The sequence below is a fragment of the Phacochoerus africanus genome, chromosome 7, assembly GCF_016906955.1.
Source record: "Phacochoerus africanus isolate WHEZ1 chromosome 7, ROS_Pafr_v1, whole genome shotgun sequence".
Classification (NCBI taxonomy): Eukaryota; Metazoa; Chordata; class Mammalia; order Artiodactyla; family Suidae; genus Phacochoerus; species Phacochoerus africanus.
In genome coordinates, this window is record NC_062550.1 from 46,909,107 (window position 1) to 46,928,094 (window position 18,988).

The following is an 18,988-nucleotide window of genomic DNA, read 5'->3' on the forward strand; positions in this document are numbered from 1 at the left end:
GTGCCTTTCCCTCCTCCATCATGAAACTATGTCCAGGAGAATCCGATGTCCTGGAGAGCTAGAATTGCCACCTTTCCCAACTTTCCTCTTCTCAAGCACAAACTGAGTTTGGTAAGTGTTACTGGTGTGTGTCCTGAAGAAAATATCCTTGCCCACATAACCCCCAGCCAGTTCATCTCTCAGTCTCAAATCTTCACCCATTGTCCCTTGCCTCTCGTAGAAGCACAAGTCACATTTATTAAGTTGCTTTCATACCCTGTAGAAAGAAATTAATGATGCCATAATGAATCTTTTTCTTGAGGTCCCCTCCTCCCATCTGAATTGAATAGGAGAATGAATATCTCTTTTGTAGAGTTTTAAATATTGATGCTGTATCAGAGTACTTTAACTCATCTATAGGAAAAGTCTTCTTTTAGATTTTTTTTTGTTCTCTTAATCTTCATACCTTGAAAAATATCTAATAGGATAGAAATATTACAAACAGAAAAATAGCTATGGGCAGAAAAGGCCTTTTAGGTTTCTCAGTGGAAGCAGATGGTACTTTTTATTATTGGTATTTTATAAAGGAGAAGCCACTTTTGGGACCCAGGTATTATATCAGACTTTAGTATTATAGTTATGAGCTTTAAGACAGACTTAGGACTACTCAGTCTACACAAACATACATTTATTTGAGGAAAAACTTAAATTCCAGTAATTTTCCACGTATGTTTTGTTAGCTAAATATTGGAAGATAAAGCTCCATACAGATGGGCAAATTATTATGAATATCTTTTAATTTCACTTTAAAAAACTGTTGACTGTGGCTTTTTTGGCATTATATTTGTAAGATATTTTATTTCTGTTTAGTTTTCAATTCCTTATACTTTAGCCAATCATCTTTGGTTTGTTGAAAATTAACCATTTTAGTTTAAATATTCGACCTCTGGAACATGAGATTTAAAACAAAACGAAACCCTAAATGGAAGCATTTTCTTAATATAGCCTAAAAAGGCTTGATACACATAATGTGGGAAAGCAAAACCTTGGGTTTAAAAGGGACCATAGTGGTAGGGACTTTGCTTCTCATCATGGTGATAGGAGTTGGGAGTCAGATATTTGTACTCTTCTGCTTCAGTTAGCTGAGACAAACCAGCTTATTACTCAGTGATTTACTTGGGTCAAAAACCAAGCAGGGGGTTAAGTGACCTTGTCAGTTTCACAGTCAGTGTTACATATTTGAGATTTATCATCTAATCTCAACTTTTGGGATTAAAATTTTGTAGACTAATGGGTTGCTAATATAGGGTTGTGGAGAGTTGTCAGCCTTAATTAGCTTTGTTTTAACAGCTACTTAAAGCGCAGAAGAAAGCCCAGAGAAGGGAGCACATGCTAAAACTTGAGGCTGAGAAGAAAAAGCTTCGCACTATACTTCAAGTTCAGTATGTATTACAGAACTTGACACAGGAACATGTGCAGAAAGACTTCAAAGGGGGCTTGAATGGTGCAGTGTATTTGCCTTTAAAAGAACTTGACTACCTCATTAAATTTTCAAAACTGACCTGTCCTGAAAGAAATGAAAGTCTGAGGTAAGTTAATGAAAACATTTTCCTGAAATAGGACACATAACACTTTAGCTAGCTCTTTAGTTACATATATATGTGTGTGTGTGCATATATATAACTGTATATATACATGTATGTATATACACACACAATATACATATGTGTATGTGGTTATATATGTTTATAAATATAATTTTAAATATACATGTAATTAACTAAGAAGGCATTAATTTGATTCATCATTGGAAACATTGGCCTACCCAGACTCAAAGTGGATGACTGTCTAGAAGGAAAGTAAATTTGAACGATCTGCTTTGTTATTGTAATATGGATTTTAAAAACAATGTCTGATCAAGTTTTAACCTTATTCAGGTATTAACCACCATGCTAATTTTGTTTCTTCTTCAAGTTTTTTTGGTAATCATCTCAGGGTTTTTTTTCTTGTTTTTTGTTTTGCTATTTTAGGGCTGTACCCATGGCATGTGGAGTTTCCCAGGATAGGGGTCGAATCGGAGCTGTAGCTATAGCCACCAGCCTACACCACAGCAGCAGCGCCAGATCCCAGCTATGTCTTCGACCTATACCACAGCTCACGGCAAGGCCAGATCCTTAACCCGCTGAGTGAGGCCGGGGGATGAACCCAAGTCCTCATGGATCCTAGTTGGGTTCCTTAACCACTGAGCCATGAAGGAAACTCCCATCTCAGGCTCTTTTACCTGAGAGTCTTTGCCTCATTATGTACCACTGCTGTACTTAAGTGGAGGTAAATAAAGTTTAACTTGGCCAGTATCATTAAACTGTCAAAGTGAGAATTATTTGGTGTTCTTATACTGTGAAAAAATACTAAGAAACAAATCTGATAATTTAAAATATAAAACCAGCAAATTAAGGCAACCCAGTTTTTTTCTCCTCTAGCTATTCATTTGCTGTTTTTGTTTAGATTGAGTAAACTAGCTAATGAGCACAGCTCTATGCTTTTGGCTTATTATATGAAGGTTGTTTCAATATTGTATCTGTTAGCCATGCAAAAGCAGAGTTAGATTTCACTTGTCATTAGAAGTTAGTCCTATCAGTTTAGAAAGAAATCAGATACTCTTAATTACTTATATGGCCATATATTTATTTATTCCCATTCCCATAGTCCATTCCATCATCATTACCTATTTGATTGCTTCCTTCTCCTGCTTCACTTTGGTAGATCCAAGGAATGTAGCTTACTTTAATATGTGAAATATAATTTGAAAAATGAGCTGCTCTCTTTAAAGTCAAATGTGGCTCTTAATATTTCCATTCCACTCTTCTTTTATCTAGGGCATATGCTTGATAATGAATGATACTACATTGATTGCTTTAAAGCTATTTTGGTCTATTCTTTAATAGTTGTGCTTGGTAAAAATCTTTATTTTAGATGTTTTAAAGAAAAAAATGCATACATTTGAGATCCATAAGTGGGCATTTAGTCATTTTTTATAAAATTTCAATTTTTCATTTCCAAAGAGTTTAAAAAAAAGCCACAAAATTAACATTGACTGTCTTAACTGTTGATGGATTATATTGTATAAATTGTACTGCTCCATATATAAATATATGTACCTCTAAAGCCACTTTGTTCTGCTGCTGCTTTTCCTTGTCAGTGTTGAAGACCAGATGGAGCAGTCATCCTTGTACTTTTGGGACCTTTTGGAAGGTAGTGAGAAAGCAGTGGTAGGAACGACATGTGAGTTTTCTCTACTCTGGACTTATGCAGTAAATACTAAACTTTATGTCTAGGAGTTTAGTATGATATTGAGGGCTGAAACTGTGTCAGTCCATCAGAACTTACATGTCTGACAATACCAGATTCATTGGGAGAATGACATCTTGTTTAGTTCTGTTAAAAGCAGCTATTATATAATTGTGCTTACTAAAATGGAACCTAGGGAGAGTTTTGAAGTGGCAAGTCATTATGATTTGGGGACAAGAGCTATGGACTAGTGCTTGATCATTTTGGGGTGTTTATTCCATATTACAGTACCTATTCTGTTTAAGAATCTTAAGTCCACACATTATTAATGTCAAGGCTTATATGTCATATCTGCTTTAGAAAATAGGCATGGTTTGGCTACATAGTCTATTGACACATTGTTGTCTGTTGGTCTGGAAATGATCTGGAGAGAAAGAGTCCTTTTGCTTTCTAAATAGGCTTTGGCCAAATGACCAAGTACAAATGGCTGGACAATGAAATACGTAGTTTTGTGTACTAGTATAGGATAATGAAAACTCTCTGGAAGCTGTAAACATTTTTGTTACAAGTGATTGCTTCCTCTTTAAAAATATTTAAGTGTGAATAATTATCTCAAAATTTCTAAGTCCTTTCAAGTTTAAATCACAGAAATTTATTTCTTGGTTAGAATGAAAAATGATACAAATACTTTGGAAACTAAATACTAGTTTAATTTTTATAAAATTAAGTGTACACTTACGGTACAACCAAGCAATTATACTTCTAGTACTCAGGAAAATTGAAAACATACGTTCACATAAGTACTTGTACATGAGTGTTTATACCAGTTTATTCATAATAGCTCCAAACTGAATGCAGCCCAATGTACATCAACTGATAATTGATAAAATGTGATATAATCCAGATAATGGAATCTACTCAGCAATAAAAAAGGAATGATCTATTGATGCTGCAACAGTGTGTATGAATCTCAAAATAATTATGCCAAGTTAATTATAATTATTCTGAAAGAAGCCAGAAAAAAAGAGTTCATATTGTATGATTCCATTTATATGAAGTTCTAGAAAAAAGATAACTAGAGTGATAGCAAGTCAGTGGTTGCCAGAGAGTAGGAGGAGGAAATTGATTACTAAGGGGGCATAGGGGAACTTTTTGACTTAATGAAAATGTTCTATATCATGGTTATGGTGGAAGAAACATGACTGTTGCATCTGTTAAAACTGTACACTTAAAATGTGAATTTTGTTGTTTGTAAATTATATCTCAAAGCCGATTTAAAAAAAATCATAGTATTGTCATCGTCTTCCTACGAGAAGAATAATAGGCCCAAATCAAGTATGAGAACTTTGATTAATTTGGGAATTATGTTTTTAGTGGATATTAAGAATGAAATAGACTTTAGATCTATTTATGTTGAAGCAACTTTAACATCATTTTAAGATTTTTTGGTGATGTGCTAAGAGTGAAATACAGCGTAACTAAGAGTAAAATCTTAATCATAGAATTTTGTACTATAAAAATTCTTTAGAGATTGTCCAAGCTAGGTTTTTCTAAAGGTTATGTTTCAGAAACTATGTCGTTTTACTTTAAGTACTTAGGAGAGATAGAGTAATTGTTAGTTCTGTTGTCTTGGGGGCAGATGGGAGAAGTGACTTTTCTCCCAGCTCAGGGAATAGATGTGTGCTTTTGTATTGTATGAGATTCTTTGATTGGATTCTCTGATGTTTAGTCATTTTTCAAGTGGTCTAAATGGAAGCCCAGAGAAACTTAAGTGACTTGCTAAATTTGGGGATTCTGATTTTTAAAATTTCTATTGATTCAGTATGATGTAGAGATGAACTGCGTATTTTTTTTTTCATGGTATAACCAGTTCTTTGAATACCCCCAATGTAAAATATTATAAGGATGTACTACATGTAGGATAAAATTATATTAGGATTTCTTTTCCAAATAATTTTCCAAAAACTATTAGGTTATGTGATAACTAAGTCTTAATCACTCTTTCTTAGACAAACACATGAAAGATCTACTGTCTAAATTGCTGAACTCAGGCTATTTTGAAAGTATCCCAGTTCCAAAAACTGCTAAGGAAAAAGAGGTATCATTGGAGGAAGAAATGCTAATAAAATCAGAAAAGAAAAAACAATCATTGAAGACTGAATCTGTCAAAGAGTCAGGTTTGTTGTCATCTCTGAATTTCTTTATAGTGGTTTCATTTTTTAACACTTAAAAATGAGTCAGATTATTGTAAAATGACTGCTTTAGTTTAATTTTATTTTCTACATGCATGGAAATCTTTACTTGCCCCTGGGTAAGCCTAGGTTTAGGAAACATCTCAAGGGTTTACTGCTGTGATTTGCAGAGTGAACCTTAATAAAAAATTAGGTTACACTTTGTTACAAAAGAGTATACTGTTAAAATGAGGCATTTGTAGAATTTGAATGAGTCTCTGTTAAACTATTAGGATAATTCCATTTAAAATTGTTTGAAACATAAGTTATAATAGAGTCCCATACTATAGCAGAACAAGAATGTAAATAACCTGAGGTTAACATTTGGAAAAAAAATTGCTAAAATCAGTAAAAGGATGTACATATGTATAATTTTTTCTTTTTTGCCTCACCCTTAGCATGCTGAAGTTCCCTGGCTAATGATCAAACTGAGCCACAGTGTCACTGAACAACAACAGTGACCACACTGGATCCTTAACCCTTGCCACAAGGGAACTCCATATTTTTCAAAATTCCACTTTTCTTGGGAAGAAATATTTTGAGTAAATGGCACTTTTGCTATTTATTGTTAAGGCTGGATTTATTTAAAAAGTATCACTTCTAAGGAGGTAATTTAGGCAGCATTCTGGTAACCACTAGCAAGTTACAAGTATTTCTTTTCAAGTATTTCTTCCTGTGGTGTACGGAAGTTCCCAGACCAGGGGTCAAATTGGAGCCACAGCTGCTGGCCTACACCACAGCCACAGCCACACATGATCTGAGCCACATCTGTGACCTAGGCTGCAGCTTGTGAGCAATGCCTGATCCTTAACCCACTAGGCGAGGCTAGGGATTGAACTCGCGTCCTCATGGATGCTATGTCGGGTTCTTAAGCTGCAGAGGCATAAAGGGACTCCGATAGTCTTATTTTCAATCAGAAAACAGTTTTTACTGCAACTTGACTTTAGAAAAATGTCTTATATAAGGAGAGCTTCTAGCTTCAGACCACATGGTTTTGACCAACACCCAACAGTGAGAATTACTTCTGCCATGGATATACTTAATTGTACTATTTTTCTATTGCTCCTCTGAAATTTGTTGCTAGAATGAATTATAGTGTAATCAGTCTAAAAACTTTAGTTTACTTATTTATTTAATATTCCTTTTATCTTCTCAGAGTCTCTTTTGGAACTTGCACAGCCAGAGATACAACCACAAGAGGTAAGGTACTGAAAGATAGCTTTCAGTCAGTTTTGGTTTTTGAGACTTTTATATCATTTTGTGCCTAGGACCTGAGGCTCTGGAGCTAGAATCCTGACTCTGCGGCTTATTAGCTCAATAACCTTGGGCAAGATATCTAGCCCAGCTGTGTCTGTTATCTTCCTACATTAAAATGGGTGTAATAATAATGCCTGTCTCATATGGTTATTGTGAGGATTAAAGGAGTTAACTTAAATTCTAAATTACTTACAATTTGGCCTAGCACACAATAATTGCTTGTTAGATGTTGTTGTTGGTTTTGGCCTCTATATTGGAATTTAAAGATGGGTGGGATTTTGCTCTGTCTTGAATTTATTCACATTGGAAATAGATGAGGGTGTTTGTTCTCTTTCTGAAACAACATTGGAATTCATGGAAGCAGAAAAGAATGAAAAGAAGCAAAATCACAATATGATTGCTATATAATGGAAATAAGGAAAGGCTGGTAATTCAGGAAACATAAAACTTCAGGTTAAAGGGTATAATTTTGTGTAGTTGAACTATCCTCTGCCTTAACAGAGGAATCAGGTGGGTGGAGTGGTCCTAAGGCTGGCAGAGGCAGAATAACCCTGATAAAAGAGCCCCAATCAAGCCAATGTGGTACCACCATGTGCACTGCTTACTAGTCTTAGGTGAGTCAAATATAGATTGGTGCTTTTGAAGTATCAAAGTTTGTATTTCCGTTAATCAAGGGGAAAGAATTGACAAAACAGGATAGTCTTCAAGTAGAATAAGGATAGAAGTTTCCTGTTAGCCAGTGGCTCAGACCAGTGGACAGAGGAGTGTTAGTAGAGTTCAGTATTACCCTCAAGGTCTTTTACAGACTTTGTGACTTGAGCACAGTTTTTTCTCTGGTCTAGTTTCTTAACAGACGCTACATGACAGAAGTAGATTATTCAAGCAAACAAGGTGAAGAGCAATCTTGGGAAACAGATTATGCTAGAAAACCAAATCTCCCCAAATGTTGGGATATGCTTACTGAACCAGATGGTCAGGAGAAGAAACAGGAATCCTTCAAGTCCTGGGAGTCTTCTGTTAAGCACCAGGAGGTATCAAAGCCTGCAGTTTCCTTAGAACAGAGGAAACAAGAGATTCCAAAACTCAGGTCCACTCTGCAGGAGGAGCAGAAGAAGCAGGACATCTCCAAAACCAAGCCAACTCCTAGCCAGTGGAAGCAAGAAACTCCTAAGTCCAAAGTAGGATATATTCAAGAGGAACCGAAGAAGCAGGAGACACCAAAACCTTGGCCAGTTCAGCTGCAGAAAGAGCAGGATCCAAAGAAGCAAACTCCAAAGTCTTGGACACCTTCCCTGCAGAGTGAACAGGACATTACCAAGTCATGGACCACTCCCATGTGTGAAGAACAGGATTCAAGACAGCCAGAGACACCAAAATCCTGGGAAAACAGTGTTGAGAGTCAAAAACACCCTTTAACACCACAATCACAGATTTCTCCAAAGTCCTGGGGGGTAGCTGCAGCAAGCCTCATACCAAATGACCAGCTCCTGCCCAGGAAGTTCAATACAGAACCCAAAGATGTGAGTTGATTTGTATTAGTCTGTTCCTGTCAGTATAGACATAAATAAAGATTTGTGATAATGGTAATTTAAAAGTTCTCTTTAGGAGAAAAATCAGTAAAACTTATGTTAAATTAATATATTAAAGCATTTCACTTAACTCTTTAATGTGTAATTTGTTTTCCTTAGAAAACTGGAAACAGACTTAGTCTGTCTTTTGTACCTAATCCGAGAGGAAATTTTCAGTTAGAAAATACTGTTTCAATGCTCAAATTTTAATGACGTGGTGTGACATCAGAAGAATGGGTGGATAGTTCAGGAATTCTCTGGTGGCTTAGTGTGTTAAAGATATGGTGTTGTCACTGCTGTGGTTCTGGTTACAGCTGTGATGCATGTTTGATCCCTGGCCCAGGGACTTTTGCATGCTGCAGGTATGGCCAAAAAAAAAAAAAGTGGACAGTTCAGAGAATACCATCATGTGAACAAGTGAGAAATGTAAGTGCATGTCACAACATGGGAGACCTTTTCCTGACAGAAGTTACATTTTTCTGTATTCTCTTCCTTCTCTTTCACTTATTTGCATTCACTCAGATTAACCTGTCCTGTTTGAAGAAGGTGAAGAGAAGAAACAGGAATCTTTCATGTTTTGTTTTTGAAGGAGCAGTAGTTGGGGAAGGATCTGAATTAATTCTCTATTTCTGTTCCAAAATAAGAATTTTCTGGAGATGAAAAGTACAGGTGTTAAATAGTCTGTAATTAGGTTTGGAGCAGGAGATTTAGTTCAAATATAAGGCCTTATTCTGTTTAACGAAAAATAACCCTTATTCTGTTTTAAGAAAAAATATTATCTTCTTACCTGAAAGCTTATAATGAATAATCCTTGGATAGAATCCTAGCTAGTGTTGTCTTTTACTAAAGTGTGAGTTATTTACAAGTGTTTCAATGCAAACTTGTTGAAGACGTGTTGCCACCTTGTTTGCTAAGAAATGTGAACTTGCTACCCTTTCAGTGTTCTCATCTCCATCTAGTAATGTGCCCTGGACTTCCATGCCATTTCAGCCAGAGGCTTTCCCATAAGTCTCTGGTTCTCTAACAGTCTGAAAAACATTTTGCTTAGGAAATTCGAAGTATTGCATTTTATAAATAAATTACCCCACCTCAATTTTACCCTATGGGGAGAGAATTTTAGTTATTCGTCCCCTTTAATTCTCCTTTCTTCCTCTTTTCTTTAAGTGGTAATGTAATTTTAGCTTCTTTCTTTCTTTTTTTTTGTCTTTTTTTGTTGTTGTTGTTGTTGCTATTTCTTGGGCTGCTCCCGCGGCATATGGAGGTTCCCAGGCTAGGGGTTGAATCGGAGCTGTAGCCACCGGCCTACGCCAGAGCCACAGCAACGCAGGATCCTAGCCGAGTCTGCAACCTACACCACAGCTCACGGCAACGCCGGATCGTTAACCCACTGAGCAAGGGCAGGGACCGAACCCGCAACCTCATGGTTCCTAGTCGGATTGGTTAACCACTGCGCCACGACGGGAACTCCTAGCTTCTTTCTGACACTGATTGGTAGCGTACTAAGGTACTAATTTTCTGACTGGTAGCCTTATTTCATTGGCCAGATATCACATGACAGTAATTGTAATATGACTGTTTTAAGAAATTTATTTTTAAAAACCCAGTTTAACACTGCAATAAAGCTGTTTAAAAAATGCAATTAAAAATTCCACTTGGTATAGCAATGCCAAGTCTTTACCACACCAGAGTGATGATACCATGCAATTTGCTGAATAGTATTTAAAATAAGGGTGTTTACAGAGTTCCCTTGTGGCACAGTGGGTTAAGGATCTGGCTTTGTCACTGCAGTGGTTTTGGTCACTGCTGTGGTGCGTGTTCGATCCCTGGTTTAGGAAATTCTGTATGCAGTGAGTGTGGAATAAAAATGATAACGACCAAAAAAAAAAAAAGAAAAAATCAAGAGTATTTAGTTGGACAGGCCAAAACTCCTTTAATTTGTTTCATGGCAGAGACATCATTTTATTGAAATTGCTGGGTCTTTCAGTGACTGAGAGCAAGTTTCTCTATATAGTGCAATATTTGTCTATATTGCAATCTTTCTCTATATAGTACAGTATTTGTATTGCAGTCTCAGCTGCCTGGAGCATGCATGCCTAAGTACAGTCAAGGGCAAAATAGAGTTCAAAGCCAAAAGACTAGATAACATGAAAGAAATCACTGAAGTTTGTACTTTTCTCCCAAAAGAGCCTTTGATATGTTCCTGTAGGGTCTATTTACTGTTATTTTATGACACCATTGACAAGCTTAGCTGTGTGACTTCCCAGTGAATTTGAAGGTGGAGAAGAGGCTCTGGTAGGGACAGGCTTGCTGATATCTATAAGAAATAATTATAAACATTAGGTCTATTTCAGGCTATGCAACAGTGTTAAGAAATTTAGCATGAGGGCTAACCACCTTCTAAACATCTATAGCCCACCCCCCGCCACCCCTACAAAGTATACTTACTTTATGACAAAACATAGGAGTTCCCGTCATGGCTCAGTGGTTAACGAATCCGACTAGGAACCATTAGGTTGCGGGTTCGATCCCTGGTCCCGCTCAGTGGGTTAAGGATTGGTGTTGCCATGAGCTGTGGTGTAGGTTGCAGAACACGACTCAGATCCCACATTGCTGTGGCTCTGGCATAGGCCAGCAGCTACAGCGGCAATTCGACCCCTAGCCTGGGAACCTCCATATGCTGCACCCCTAGAAAAGACAAAAAAAGAAAATACAATAGTGAATTGCCTCAGTTTTAGGATGTATGTATATACATTTTTACATCTTAATGTTTCTGAAATCAAATATGTCCTAAAAATGGGATGGATATTCAATGTGGTAGTAGTAGTTTCTTTCCCCGGGGGGGAAAATCATTGATGTGTTATAGTCAGTAGCATCTTATAGAGGATGCAGGGTAACTGCTGTCCATAATGAGAGAACTTGCCATCAAAAAAGTTCTGTTGTTCTGAGCCTTCCCTTTAAAAAGGTATTTAGAAAGATTTCCCATTAATGTTCTGAAAAGGGAAATGTGTTTAACATTTAATTACTTAGAAATGCATTTATGTGGAGATTCTTTACCTAAGATAAATCTCTAAATGAACAATGCTATGTGTTTTGATTTCATTAAGATGTATTAATAAGCTGAGTTTCCTGAATTAGGCTATTGAATTTGGATTTCACTCTTACACATTATGGATTTATCTTGTAGGTGCCTAAGCCTATGCATCAGCCTGTAGGTTCTTCCTCTACCCTTCCAAAGGATCCAGTATTGAGGAAAGAAAAACTGCAGGATCTGATGACCCAGATTCAAGGAACTTGTAACTTTATGCAAGTATGAGTCGTTCTTAAATGGATCTTAAGTGATATGATACTAGCTTCTGATATGAAGCATTATAATGAAGTTGTTGTTAAGAGCATAGATTCTGGTGTCCAGAATGAGTAGAATCTTGACCCTGCTACCTCCTAACTCTGAGAGTTTAGGCAAGTTACTGAACTCTTTGCCTCCATTTCTTTTTTTTTTGAAAAATGAGGGTAATTGTTCCCAGTCCTGTTTGTTGTGAGTAATAAAATGAATTAAACATGTAAGAAGCTTAAAGTGTTCAAATGACATTACTGCTGTAGCTCATCCATAATTTCCACTTAGATTATGGGAATCTATGCTATGTTTGTCATTCTGGTAGGTGCCATTGTGTGTAGATGATTATGATATTCATTGCCTTCAAGGAATTTATATCCCAATTCCATATAATTGTAAACTTGTGTTAATAGTTAAATGCTAAATTCTGTTATGTAGACTCTTACAGAATTTCAGAATAGTATGATATTCCTGAGGGATGAAGTAGGCAAATAAGAGGTTTTTGTACAGTGAAAAGGTTTGAGACTTGTATAATCTGTGGCAAGTTATTTAGCCTCCAGCTTTCTACTTATTTGTAAAGTGAAGAAACTGCTTACTTCATAAGATTATTTGATGATAAATAAAAGATCTAAAATGATCAGTCTATGTATGTAAGTTAAACACTCAGAATGTTGGAAATGTTTCTGGGAGAATGAGGATACACAGATGTGGGAAGAGAATGGCTTCTTGTCATGAAACTGTCTAGGAGCATGAGTTAGTTTAGTGGCTGAGATAAAATAATTAGACCCTCTCAATGGTTGGGTATAATAAAAATGAGAGTTCAGTCTCATTAGAATTGATGTTTAAGACCTCAAGTTAGGAATTTTCATTTCCTAACTTTGCCTTTGAATTAATTTATAGTTTTGATACTTGGCACAGTCTTCAGGTTTGACTTTCGATTTCATTTTTAACTCTTAATTTCTTCTCCTACGAAGATAAGTTATTAACATCTTGAGATAGTTAGTAGCTAGATTCCTAGAGCTGATAAGCAGTGGACAACATCATAAAAAATTTAATGGTAATAGCTTTACCAGCAGACAATAAGCTTTGTTTCTACTCATTATTTAAAATCTTGTCTTTAGGAATCTATTCTGGATTTTGACAAACCTTCAAGTGCAATTCCATCATCACAGCCGCCTTCAGCTACTCCAGGTAGCCCAGTAGGTATGTCATCATTCTTAAGACTTGGAACAAACAGCTCTAGGTCTAACAATTATTTCTTTTACAAATGATTTTGCTGCAGATTGTCTTAAGGGTAAACTATATCTAGGTATTAATTTATTCTAAATGTGTCCATCTGTTATTAGAGTTATATATGAGTGAATTACCAATAGGATGTTACTGTGCTTAACTGACCTGTTTGCATTTTAGAGAAAATCTCCAGATGGGTGAATAGAAGTACACAATAGCTGTTTTTGCTATTTCTTATGTTCTTTGAGTGAATTCTGACTAGAACTTGCCTGACCCGCATTTGACTCTATAAATCTAGAGTGGAGGCTTTTGAATTCTAACTATGAGTAAAGTTACATCAGTGGTATTTATTGTACTGATTACCACAATAACTAATGATGGAACCCAGATATGAATCTGGATCTGATGCTTCAAACTTTAGGCTTTTTATTCTATACTGTTTTATCTCTGGGGAGGAATAGCATAATCAAAGCCATAGTCCAGCTGTAGTGACCAGTATGCACCAACCAGAAGACTGGTGCAATACTTTCTGGGCAAGGTAAGGAGAAAGAAGTGAGAGTAATTAACAGAAGTGATAGACATTAACGAGAAGCTAAACTGGAACTAAGTAATTGAAAAGTATATTATTTTAAATAATCAAAAAGAAAAAAACGGAAGAGACAGATGACTCCTGCTAGGACTTATTTTGAAACTTGTAACTTAAAGTGTATCAGCTAATTACTACTCATGATAGTTCAGATTTTTATCTTCTATGTTACAATTACCATTATTTTTTAAAGTCAAAGTTCTTTTCTCTTGGAAGCCTTGAAATGCTGCTTTTACCCATTTAACCTTAAAGCATCATTATGTATCAGAGTTGGAACTAGTGCCCTATTCTGTAGTCCTCTCTGACTCTTTTTAGAGCTTTAATAGAAAGGACTTGACACATAGTCCTTCCAGATACTGCTTTGTTTTATAAAGCATAAGCTTTAGCTTCCACCCAGTTGATATACGTAAACTTTTCTCCTCCCCAGTAATTTACTGTTGTTGATTTCACTCTTTGCAGCATCTACAGAACAAAATCTATCCAATCAAAGTGATTTTCTTCAAGAGCCGTTACAGGTAACTTCTCCAGACTAATCTCTCATTTACTCTTGTTGCTATTCAGGGAAGAAACTTGGCTTTGGCAAGAATATTCAGATTCATGCATTCTAACATACCTAACTCAATTATTGAAAATGTTCTATGAGTATCTAGTTTTTTAGATTAAGTATGAGGAGGCTGATTTTAGTAAGGAAAGAGCCAGCCTGAAGAATTCAGAGGTAATTTGGGAACCTAAATCACTTAGTATATTGGCATAGTAAAGGGTCCAAAGAGAGAAACTAATTTTGTTTTAACTCTTGGTTAGCCAGTCCCACATATAACAGCTAATATCCTGATGAGCTAATTTTCACAGAACACACTTAGAAAAATAAAGGGGGCAAATCATTGGGATCTTTAAATGCCACATTTCATTTTCATCAATAGTAAGTTCAAGGTGTTTTCTGGTCATTACCTTAAAATTTTTTTCTTCCTCAGGATCTTTCTGAAAACCTTATGGCAATTTTCTAGATGGTAGCTGCTTGACACTATGTTAAATATTTTGACCAGGTGGTTCCACAGTTACTGCTTTCCCTTCCAAAACCTTCTGAGTAAATACCGTTTGTTTACAGTGGTTTATATTTAGTTTGATAAGATGTAGTTCAGTTTTCAAAACGTATTTATTGAGCAAGATCCCTCACCCCACTCACTGCTTTAACTAAAGAATTTCATTTTATCTGTTCTAGCTATTAGGTTCTATATGAAGCTTTCAATTCACAAGTTAAAAATTTTTGATAAACTATTAGTCTAGTTTAGTAGATCTCAGGGGCAGGCTTGTAGGATGGCTGCATCAGAATTATTTTGTCACTTAAATAAAAGTATAAACCATTGACCCTTGAATGAGATGGGTTTGAACTGCTTGGGTCCACGTATATGCAGATTTATTATTATTATTATTTTTTTTCTAAATACACACAGTACCACATATCTGAGGTTGGTTTGAACTGAAGTTGTGGAACCACAGGTATGGAGGGCGCACCATGGGACCTGAGTGTCTGTGAGTTTTGGTATCTGTAGTGCCTCCTGGAACCAATCCTCTGTGGGTGCTGAGGGATGCTTGTGTAGATCTGTAGGATCAGAATTTCTAGGCATGTTGTTTAGTCATCTGTATTTTTAATCTGCTCCCTGGGTAGATCGGCACATCCATTTTTAGGAACCACTGACCTCCAACATCATGTTTATTCACCAGCACCTAAAACTAACTCCTGCTGGGCAGTCTGCCTGAAAAAGGGCAATATATTTGGAAGCAGGAACTGCCATAGCTTCTAAATAAATACTAATGTAAAGAATGTTTATCTTTTTTGTTGAGATAACCTTTTAACTAAAATACAAAGGTCCTTTAAAGCTTAAGTGGCCTAAGTTGCTTTAACTTAGCACCTGTGAATCTTTTTTGTGATAATGGAGTTAGTTATAGCCCCATAACAGCCAGTCGCACTTATTTTGAGCAGTCGTCTCATTGTTTTAATGAGAGGGCTAGAAGAAAGGCCTAGTTTTAGAAACACTCTGGTTTTATAATGGCTCTAATATTTTTGTCAGGCCGAAATTATACCTGTGTATTTAGGTGTATAAAATGTTCTAAAGGATTTCAATTTTTTTTTTTCATAAGACCTTTTTAAAACTTGGTCCCCATCTCCTTCCCAAGAAGTGGCATATCCTGATGAACTGTTTTAGAAGGTCACTGAAACATAACTGTTCTGATATTTGGTTGCCATTAATTAGATTCCACTTCACCTGTTTTATTGCTAAGGCTTCTGAGAACTGCATTGAAGCTTTTAGATAAAAGGGGTGGATTCACTGACATTTCAGAGCTTGTGATTGGTAGAATTTTATAGATCTCTGTTACCATAGCATTCCCTCTAGCTTCTCTCTTTGTTTTTTGTTGGTTATAGTTGTCACAGCCTTAGTTCCTACTGTGCTTTTTCCCAGTTTTTGTTTTATACATATTATTAGCTTTAGTTTTTTTTGTTAGAATTTTCATGCCACGGTGATTTATGTAGAGCTTATCCTTTCTGTTATATCTATTTCTACCTGCTTCTTTAAGACACTAAGAGCACTTAGAGTAAAAGCATAGTTACCATGATCCCTGGCAGACCCATGCCTCGAGTGTTAATGTACCCTGGGCACATCTCCCAGTGAACTGCTATTGAGTGCCTGATGGGCGGTCTGGCCCCAGGTTTCCAGGGCCAAGAATCTTGGTAAATGAGAATGGGATTTGATGTGTAGCTTTGGTGACCAGGCCTAGAAAGGCAATGTAGCTGGCTGCTTACATTTGAGTCTCAACTCTACCACTGAATTTTAGTGTGATCTTGGGCAAATTACTTACCTTTCTTTGCTTCTGCCTGATTATGAATAAGATAGGAATTGTTTTACCCCCTGCACAGGGCTATGGTTAGGAGTTAATATACACACGTTAAAGTGTTTAGCATAGCATTTGGCAGTAGTGAGTGCTCAACAAGAGTAACGTGTGAGGGAGCCCAGGGTTCAAGAACTATCAAGTGAGCCAAGCGTGCCTTTTACAACATTTTATATCTTCTTGTGTCTAGGCTGCTGCTTCTCCAGTAACTTGTAGCTCAAATGCTTGCTTGGTTACTACCGATCAGGCTTCTTCAGGATCTGAAACAGAGTTTATGACCTCAGAGACTCCTGAGGTAATATGAGACCAATTGTCTTAATTTCTTTTCTGTCTTAAAAAGAATAGCAGAACCAGCTTATTGTATGAGTTACAGGCATGATCAGTTTAATGATTTAACATTTATACCTAACTAATGTTTGCTTTCTATAGATGTTGTAGTCCTGGAACCCAACAGGTAACTTTAACATTGTGACCTTGCCATATAAATAGACTTAATAGCGTATTATTGCCTTATCCGATACAATAAATATGTCCAAACTGTTAATGGCAAAAAGATGAATATTTCTAGGTAGGAGTATGCTTAGTTTGAGTTTCTCACTGAATTTTTTTTTTTTTTTTTTTGCTTTTTAGGGCTGCACTCGGGGCATATAGAGGTTCCCAGGCTAGGGGTTGAATCAGAGCTACAGCTGCCGGCCTACACCACAGTCACAGCAACGCCAGATCCAAGCTGCGTCTGCAACCTACACCAAAGCTCACAGCAGTGCCTTATCCTTAACCCACTGAGTAAGGGCAGAGATCGAACTCACAACCTCATGGTTCCTAGTCGGATTCATTAACCACTGAGCCACAACGGGAACTCCAGGTTTGGCTTTCTTTTTTTAGATGTCTAACTTAGGTATCTACTAGTAAGACTTTAAAATAGAGACAAATTGGAGTTCCTTCGTGGCTCAGTGGATTAAGGATCCAGCGTTGTTGCTGCTGTGGTGCACATTCAGTTCCTGGCCTGGGAACTTCCACATGCCATTGGCATGGCCAAAAAGAAAAAAAATTAGAGACAAATTAACACTGACTAAGCAACTAACTCAAGGGTTTTCTTAAGCCTGATTCTCTATAAATTTGGAGTAATATTAGATTCCAAACTGGAAATTACCATTATAGGGTTTGAAAAGGACTAGTTACTCATAAAAAGTTTAGCCCCTCCTCTGTTAGACCGATTAATAGTAAGACTCACACTTAGTCAGCAAGCTGTGCAAAGCAAATGCTAGTGTGCATCCTCAGCAACTGAGAGTTGAAATTGTAAGCAAAAGCTATTCTTTTGCATTCCTTTGTCCAGATGTCATTCTGTAGAACTTGCTGACTTATGCCAGTCTGGGGTTTAGTGTAAGTTAACTGCTTGTTGTATGGCAGGTAATTGACTGATACTGCATTTCTCCTCCCTAGGCAGCAGTTCCCTCAAGCAAGCAGCCGTCTTCACTAGCTTCTCCAAATCCGCCCATGTCAAAGGGCTCTGAACAGGGCTTCCAGTCACCTCCAGCAAGTAGTAGTTCAGTAACCATTAACACAGCACCTTTTCAAGCCATGCAGACAGTGAGTATGAAACATGAATGATGATTGCAATTCATTATTCCTGTTAAAAAGGCATTGTTTTTCTTAATATTGGGTACTATGTGAAAAAAGATGCCTTTGTATTACTCTTATTTGGGCTGGTAGAATTTGCATTTGTCCAGTGTTTGTGATGGAAGAGTATTAAATTCAAAGCCTTAATCATTTCGAATGGCTATTTTATCAGAACATTTTCTTCTCTGAAAATTAGTAGTAGACAAAGCTGAGGACCCATATTAAGCAAAGGAAGTGTGGTGAGGAACATACTTTTCTATAAATAGCTTAATAATACTAGCCATTACTGATATCATAGTAGTGATGTTCCATGGCATCAATAACCTGTAATAGAGGACACTTACTTGTATGTTCTGTCACTGTTAAACCTTTCATTTGATTTCATCTTGATGTCATGCTAGATTTTGGAGAATTGGTCAAGTATTTTGAATTACATATTCCTTTACACATTGTAGTTTAAAACTTAAGGTAATATTACAACGAGGTTTGTATGTTTCTTCTATAAACCCAGAATAGTATAAAACTGTTCTTTAGGAAAAAAGCAAAAACTCTTGGCCAGTAAGTACCCTTTCTGATGGTGTTTAATGTCCCACTCCAGGTAATTTTGGGTGATGGTGGTTGGCTGGAGCCAGTGGAGGGCAATGGAAAGCAGGCACGATGCAGAGCAATGGGCTGGAGAATTTAGACACCAGAATTCTCTAATCTTATTACTTCCTGCTTGGCCACCTAGAAAAGTTTAGTGTCCTTGCTTTCCCTTTATCTCCTGTCAGTCCATCCTACACAGAATTGCCACATTGGCTTTACTGACTTTTTCTTATTCCTAATTAAAAGCAACTAGTGGTCCATTACAGAAGGAAGTTGAAAATTCTTTGCCTGACACTCAAAAAAGTAGAGACTCTGGTATAACTTCGCAGACTGGTCTCCTGGGCTTGCCTTGTACATTCTTGTCACAATGTCTTTTTTGCTCATACTAGTTGGTCTTCTCTATCTGCATTCTATCCAGTTTAAATTGGTT

At 36.7% G+C, this 18,988-nt stretch overlaps 1 protein-coding gene across 16 annotated transcripts in view; it reads left to right on the forward strand.

Annotated features, from left to right (window-relative positions):
* CAPRIN2 (caprin family member 2) overlaps positions 1-18,988 on the forward strand; it is a 43,879-nt gene that overhangs the window by 15,856 nt on the left and 9,035 nt on the right. For 9 of the 16 annotated variants that reach the window (XM_047787283.1, XM_047787292.1, XM_047787290.1 and 6 more), the window contains exons 5-14: positions 1,330-1,568; positions 3,179-3,261; positions 5,277-5,444; positions 6,655-6,698; positions 7,598-8,275; positions 11,508-11,630; positions 12,776-12,857; positions 13,930-13,985; positions 16,547-16,651; positions 17,797-17,943. In XM_047787283.1, coding sequence (XP_047643239.1) covers positions 1,330-1,568; positions 3,179-3,261; positions 5,277-5,444; positions 6,655-6,698; positions 7,598-8,275; positions 11,508-11,630; positions 12,776-12,857; positions 13,930-13,985; positions 16,547-16,651; positions 17,797-17,943 — 1,725 coding nt within the window. Of the gene's footprint in view, positions 1-1,329; positions 1,569-3,178; positions 3,262-5,276; positions 5,445-6,654; positions 6,699-7,597; positions 8,276-11,507; positions 11,631-12,775; positions 12,858-13,929; positions 13,986-16,546; positions 16,652-17,796; positions 17,944-18,988 lie in introns of those variants that run through there. The other 7 variants (XM_047787294.1, XM_047787286.1, XM_047787287.1 and 4 more) reach the window with 4 other exon arrangements.